Consider the following 7,982-nt stretch of genomic DNA (forward strand, 5'->3'; position numbering starts at 1 on the left):
ACACTTTAACGCTAGCTTCACACTGAGGAAGATGAAAAATTCCTTTTGAAGTTTCCAAGCGCGCCCAGCGCTGAATCAGTTGGCGTTAGGACTGCACAGACATCTGTGGTGCCGATTCCGTCTAAAGAATGAGCATGGTCATTCTTTTGAGGGCAGGATTTTGTCGGTAAAATATGCGCCAGCAATGGGATTCTGCTGCATCAGAAATTTCCAAGTGGAATTGAAAATTTAGTGTGAACCTAGCGTTACAGTTTAGCCAAAGATATAGACATAAACACAGAAGGAGACCTCTCTGGTGAGATCTGACCCTGACACAGTTTGCTTTGCCTCTTTTTTTCGGAAGTTGGTTTCCACATGATACCCATAGATATCATCCATAGAAAAAATTTTTTGCATAACTTTGTAAATATATTTTGCTTTACTTTTTTTTTTTTTAGTTACAACCTTTAAAATATATGGCCCCAATAACAATTTCTTTAACTTCAGATATAATATCTCCCAGATAGAGCTTGTTAGTGCTTTGTATTATAAAAAGGGTTACACCAGGCAATGTACATTAAAGAGTACCTGTCACCAAACTAAACATTCAATATATTGTTCCTTATGTAATTATAAGACACTTTTTTTTTTTTTTTACTTTCTGTTAAAATTCTCAACCTTTATATGTTTTTAATGTGATTGAAAAAACGGCCACTAAGTGGCTCTGTTCTGTTCCCTGCCACAAGTCAAGAAGTCAGTTTGGTCTCCTCCCGGGCCTTGCAGGAGACCAAACTCAGGAAGGGCTTGCGGGTCATGGCAAGACACAGCTCTCGCAGGCTTCAGTGACTGTGGAACGCCCACTAAAGACAATGAGAAATGTCCCCCTATGTACCACACTACAGTGCCAACTAGCAGAACTGTGAATGCCGCTCTAGAGTGTGATATAGGCTTGAAGTCAAAGTCAGTGCATAATGTATTACATTTTTTAAATGAATCTATATATAACCAGGAAAAAGTGTTCGAATAGATAGGCTTGGAGTGAAATGCTGGGATACAATTTTTGTGGGTTTTCAGATCTCTAGATTAATTTCATACATCTGTTTGTTTTCCATTGTTGTCATCCTGGCAGCAGCACTTGCTTTTTCCTTTAACATGTTGTCGATGAGTCGGGACATTTAGAGACAGTGGGGGTTTGCTTTGGTACCAAGACTTTAAGAGTTTGTTCACTTGCTCATGGTCAGTGATTCCATGAAGGTGGTCTTCCTCCTCTTCCTCTTCCTTCTTCATCATGCGGGCCACCTTCATCTCATTGTGCATGCTGTGGAAGAAATGAAGAATGCATTTGTGGGCAAAGTCTCTTGCATGTTCACAGCAAGTCTCATCGAAGATCTTCTGCTCAATATCAATGTAGTTACTCCAGTAGCGAGTTTGGAGAAATGACGTTTGGTCAAAGCAGGGCTTGAGGGTTCGGGCAAGGAATGCCAAGATAATAAGGCACAACAGAATACCCCATCCTAAAGCCTAGAAAGAAAGGAAAATTAAAAACACTATGAAACATTTTGTGGGATATGTGGATTAAAAAAAACAAAGTATTTAAAGTAGTACTGTAGTGGAATATAACTTATTCTCGTGGGGTGGTCCAACCGCTAGGACCCCCCGCGATCTTCTGTATGGGGCCGCGGCAGTATGCAGGAAGCGCCCCTGCTGTCCCGAGTAGGAAGCCGCAGCAGACATGCCCCATCTCTATGGAATATGTGGAGGTAGTGAGTCAGCTGCCGCATCATGCAGGGACGAAATGCCTCCTTCCTGCGGACTGCCGGGCCCCGTACAGGAGATCCTGGGGGGTCCCAGCGATCTATAACTTATCCCCTATCCTTCGGATAGGGGATGAGTTATATTCTACTACAGTATTCCTTTAAACTTTTCAGGATGCAGGGTGTATGCATACACCCTACATCCTGAGTTCTTAAGGACATAGGGCGTGTAGGTACGCCCGTGGGAATTCTGGTCCCCGCTACTAGCCGGTCGGGGATCAGACCGGGATGCCTGCTGAAATCATTCAGCAGGCATCCCGGCACATCGCTTTGTAACAGCTGGAGGGTTGCAGTTTGGAGATCACTGTGCAGTGGTCTCTAAACTGTGGCCCTCTGGTTCTTGCAAAACTACAGCAGTTTGCTGTCTGGGCATGCTGGGATTTGTAGTTTTGCAACATCTGGAGGGCCACAGTTTGGAGATTGTTCGGTGGTTTCTAAACCATGGCCCTCTAAATCTTGCAAAACTACAACTCCCAGCATGCACGAACAGCAAATGGCTTTCTCACCATGCTGGGAGTTGTAATTGCGTACCTCCAGCTGTTGTATAACTAAATCTCCATTGCATCTCTCTACATTGCAACAGCTGGAGGTACACTGGTTGGAAAATACTGAGTTAGGTAACAGAACCTAACTGAAGGTTTTCCAATCAGTGTGCCTCCAGCTGTTGCAAAAGTACAACTCCCACATGAACGGTCTGTCAGTGCATGCTGGGAGTTGTAGTTTTGCAACAGCTGGAGGTTTGACATGGGCAATCAAGTTAGAGCTGCGGCAAATTTTCCTCTGCAGCGCAAACTTCTAGCGGGTAACTCACCGTAAACCTGCCCGTGTGAATGTATCCCTAAAAACACTACACTACACTACCACATAATAAAGGGTAAAACACTACATATACTCCCCCTTACACTATCCCCCCCCCCCAATAAAAATGAAAAGGTATCGTGCGTCAGTTTCCAAAACAGCCTCCAGCTGTTGCAAAGCAACAACTCCCAGCATTTCCGGACAGCCACTGACTGTCCAGGCATGCTGGGAGTTTAGCACTGGCGTAGAATACCCCTATGTCTACCCCTATGCAATCCCTAATTTAGTCCTCAAATGTGCATGGTGCTCTCTCACTTCAGAGCCCTGTCGTATTTCAAGGAAACCGTTTAGGGCCACATATGGGGTATTTCCATACTCAGGAGCAATTGCGTTGCACATTTTGGGGGGCTTTTTCTCCTTTTACACCTTATGAAAAGGAAAAGTTGGGGTCTACACCAGCCTGTTAGTGTTAAAAAATAAAAAAAAATTACACTAACATGCTGGTGTTGCCCCATACTTTTTATTATCACAAGAGGTAAAAGGAAAAAAAGACCCCCAAAATTTGTAACGCAATTTCTCTTGAGTACGCACAACAAGGCTCAGGAGTGAGAGCGCACTATGTACATTTGAGGTCTAAATTGGTGATTTGCACAGGGGTGGCGGATTTTACATAAATGCAAAAAAAAATACCAATGTGTGACCCAATTTTGGAAACTTCACCCTCCACGTAATGTAATAAAGGGTACATTGAGCATTTACACCCCACAGGTGTCTGACAGATTTTTGGAACAGTGGTCCGTGAAAATGAAAAATGTAATTTTTCATTAGCACAGCCCACTGTTCCAAAGATCTGTCTAATGCCAGTGGGGTGTAAATTCTCACATCACCCCTCATTAAATTCTTTGAGGGGTGTAGTTTCCAAAATAGGGTAACATGTGGGGGGGGGTCCACAGTTCTGGCTCACGGGGGGGCTTTGTAAACGCACATGGCCCCCGACTTCTATTTCAACCAAATTCTCTCTCCAACAGCTCAATGGCGCTCCTTCTCTTCTGAGCATTGTAGTGCGCCGCAGAGCACTTAACGTCCACACATGGGGTATTTCCATACTCAGAAGAGATTCACACTTACTGAATGTCATTTTGAATACTTTGAGGGGTGTAGTTTTTATATTGAGGTCATTTATGGGGTATTTCTAATATGAAGGCCCCTCAAATCCACTTCAAAACTGAACTGGTACCTGAAAAATTCCAATTTTGAAAATGTTTTGAAATATTGGAAAATTGCTGCTGAACTTTGAAGCCCTCTGATGTCTTCCAAAAGTAAAAACTTGTCAATTTTATGATGCAAACATAAAGTAGACATATTGTATACATGAATCAATATATAATTTATTTGGGATGTCCATTTTTCTTATAAGCAGAGAGTTTCAAAGTTTTAAAAAGGCAACATTTTCCTGGGTTGGAAACATTGATAGCTTACTAATGATTAAATGTGGACTGAGTCCTGGAATCCTAAAAATGAAGCTAGGCAGTAATACCGGGCACAGCCAAACATGGATGTGTCACTGTACTTGAAAAATGTATGGAAGGGTCCTTTCATTCTTATGATCATTTGGGGTTACAGGGGGTCACAATGAATAACATTGAAGGTCTAAATCTTGAATGTTTAAATTCTAGAAATGCCTATTTATATGATGTTAATAATTTTTATCTATGTATTTACTATTATGTAAACTACACTATTGTGTAAAACATTTCCTGAATATTTTTCAGTGGTTGCATGAAAAGCAATAGGTTCTAAGTAAAGACTCCTCTCAGGTTATCTTGGTTCATCACTCAAACATTACATATAATTGTGCTGAGAGTAAAATGTGTTCTCTGAAAGGAAAATCATTTACCTGTGACCAGCATTTCAAGTATCTGGAAACAGCTTTTCTTGAAGTGTTATTTCGGATCATGATGTCCTCCTTACAAGGCACCTTGTAGAGCAGGATTTGCATTTCTGGTGAAGTGTTATTTGCAAAGCCTGGAAATTTGTCTGGGTCCACCGAACCACTAAAGGCACAAACAAAACAATTTCCATCCAAGAGTGTAGTCAGAATCCAGACCACTGGAGCAACCATGGCACGTGTGAAGACTGAGGTGCACATGTATCTGAAAGCACAAATTATATTATACAACTTTCATTCTTGCCTCAAGTACTGTAATAGGTCTTCCCTTCTCTAAATTCTCCGCTCTCCAGTCCATCCTAAATGCAGCAGCCAGACTTATCTTTCTCTCCAGTCGCCTCCCCTTGTGTCAGTCACAACACTGGTATAACATTCCCTCATCAGTCTCCCCTACTATCACTTTACCCCCTTTTAAAATCTCTGGGTATTGGAGACATAAGTGCCACACCCTACTTTCTATGCACTTTAGACATTCAGAGATTACAGTAGCTATTGACTGGTTTTGTTCACCCCCCCCCCCCCCCTTTATGTAACCTTTCCTATATATATAAAACATGGCTTGATTTAAACATCAATATGCAGGTACAACAGGTACAAAAAAGAATAACACACTGACATGTTTCACCAATAGGCGCTTGATCATAGGGTAACAAGAGATGATTGATGATAATAATAATAGACTACTATATATTTTGCATTGCACCATTAGTAAATTCCATAATTTTAATCTGTGTCACCATACGGTATTATTTGGCTATTCTCATTATTGTGGTCACCAAAACAAGCCGCTACTGTGGAACTATGAATACTCATGTTCCCTATTGCCTGTTCCCGGAGTGTGATCTATGCTGGCCTAGGCTCTTAGGAAAAGTCTTAAATCTATGAGATCTCTTATAGTCTAGTTGGGGACTACAAGTTTATTTTCAACTGTTGACTGTTCTCAGCTAAGATTTGCAGACAAGAAAACCTGGGAACAATATGAAAAAAAAACTCTTTTCCCCCAAAAAGTAGAAAACCTTTTAGCCGTCCAGACAAAAGTTAATATCAAACCAAGTCTCTGTCCTGAGACCTGATGCAATTGTGAGATTTAGCCAGGTGAAGCATGTACTTCGGCTACCAGATCCAACTAATGTGCTCCATTACATTCTATGGAGAGCATCATTGGGATCAGACAGCCAACTGTGCTATAGCCAACTATAACTCACAATCGCGGCAGGTCTCAGGACTGTGATCCAACTGACATGTCTGGATGACATGTTAAAAGTTTATGTAAATGACAGTAATGCTTCCAAAGCAGAGAGTCATATTTATTACATCAAGTATCTGTAGAAATTAGTTGGGCATTAGCAAACCAATGGACAAATTGAATGTGACCTCTGGGGCTGATCAGCATCAAGCAGAAAGTATGAGTAAAAAAATTGTTAAAATATGATGCATCAGATGGAATATCTAATGTTAGTGGACCAGAAATTAAGCTAACATTATCTTTTGAATAGAAGTAGCATTGACCTCAAGAATATGGGATCTACAACTAGTCACATCTAATGAAACATTGAGAAGATTGGATTATAAAAAAATTGGCTACATCTACTGTAGATTTATCATCATGTTAGTTGATGTAACGTTTTGTGCAAATTATACATTATACTGAGCACTTTGTCCCTTTATTGTATGAACGAGTTGCTTATAGTTGTAATACTTTGCCTAGGTCAGTCACTTAGATCCAATTTACCATTGAAACAGAACATGCACATTTAAAGGGGTACTCCGAGGAAGTTAACTTATCAGACACTTATCCCTAGGATAGGAAAAAACGCTGCTGGTGCCCCCCTGTATTCTCCTGTACAGGGCCCATCTAACTTATATGTCCTTGTTGCTCTCCAGCCCCCACCTTCCTGGATGTGAGGTGGGACATCACTGCAGCTGGTGATAGGCTAAGTAGGCTGTCACTTGCCCACGTCCAGGAAGGTGGGGGCCGGAGCATACTGAGGAGGGGTAAGTAGGATGAGCCCTGTACAGGAGATCATGAGGGTCCCCAGTGGTCGGGCCACCTGCAATCAGACACTTTAAATAGGGGATAAGTGTCTCATAAGTTTAGTTCAATGAAGCACCTCTTCTCCCTATTTCTATAATTTAATACAGTGTTTTTTTTTAAATGTTATGTATTTTTATTATATCTTAGGTATTTCTGACTTTATAGAACACTGAAAGGCTTAGAACCTTTCTTTAGGGCATATTCACACATGCCGTATCTGCTGAGGATTTGATGATGTTAGATCAATATAAATAAAAAGTTGAGCACAGCATCATATCTGCAGAATTAAATCTTGCGTGGATACGGTATGTGTGAATGTGCCCGTACACAATCGGACGTGATCACTTACTTTACAATGGCCAGGTTTTTCTTTCTTCTCCCAGCGGGTCTCATCCACTCTTCTATCATAATAACCGATTGTCTGTTCACTATAAGACCGCAGAGAAAAAGGGCAACTGGAGGCACAAACATAATCCCCATACCATAGATCATGTTGTATTTAGGAAGACACGGGCAGTTAAAATCAAAGGAATTGTAGATTTTAACACTGGCCAAAGCCAAAAGTCCACAAATCCCATTCATCACCGACTCAGAGTTTGACTGGAAGTACTGAAATACCATCTTAAACCGATCCATGGTGTTCCGACTTGTTCTCTATTCCAAAATAATGGATATTCAATCTGTAGACTTCTCTTTTTCTGCTTTGAAATGTATTGTTGGGGAGTATTTATTCCCTAGATGTGAAGGTCCGGGAGTAGTTCAGTCTACAGGATGAAGCTTCAGCAAATGTTCTCGTAGTCTGTGATGTAGACTCCAAAGACTTGTAGGTAAATGAGCTAGTCAAATGTTTGCTCTCATGAATGCATTGATGATTCCCTTGAAAGGGAATCATCTCTTTTTACAGAACAGATACATGCTAATACAAAATGAACACAAAACTATATCAATAAAAAACTATACTGCAACACCTTTTCAGTTGTTTTTATTGGACAATTGTTTTGTTATATTTTACATAAAGCCTAATAAACGTGATAAATTGTGAAAAGGTATAGAAATGCAGATTTTCTTTTTTTTTTGTTTACTATATTACATCTTCAGTATCTCAAAGAAAGTTAAAACAGCATCATAGATCTCTGCTCTGTAGACCCCTGTATGCCTTTAGCATTACTCTTTTTGACGTTTTCTCAAAACAGTTGGTGTTATATAATAAACTAATAGTAAACCCTTTCTCGTTGCTTGTCAAAGGTAAAATTGACAATTGACAAGCATCATTTTAGCTAATATATTAGGCTGGGTTCACACAATATTTTGTTCAGAATGTTTAGCCAAAAGCAGAAGTTGGTTCAAGACACACAAAAAACTATTATGGAAATTTTTTCACTTTTTTATTGTGTTTTAGACCCACTTT

General features: G+C 40.5%; 1 protein-coding gene across 1 annotated transcript; it reads right to left on the minus strand.

Moving 5' to 3' along the window:
- Positions 1–1,068: 1,068 nt before the first annotated feature.
- CALHM3 (calcium homeostasis modulator 3) lies at positions 1,069–7,210 on the minus strand. Its single transcript, XM_056532336.1, has 3 exons — positions 6,924–7,210; positions 4,489–4,744; positions 1,069–1,500 (listed from the first exon to the last, which is right to left on the minus strand). Exons 1-3 carry the CDS (start codon positions 7,208–7,210, stop codon positions 1,069–1,071), a joined length of 975 nt encoding a protein of 324 aa, XP_056388311.1.
- Positions 7,211–7,982: the final 772 nt, after the last annotated feature.

This window comes from Hyla sarda, chromosome 7 (genome assembly GCF_029499605.1).
Source record: "Hyla sarda isolate aHylSar1 chromosome 7, aHylSar1.hap1, whole genome shotgun sequence".
NCBI lineage: Eukaryota > Metazoa > Chordata > Amphibia > Anura > Hylidae > Hyla > Hyla sarda.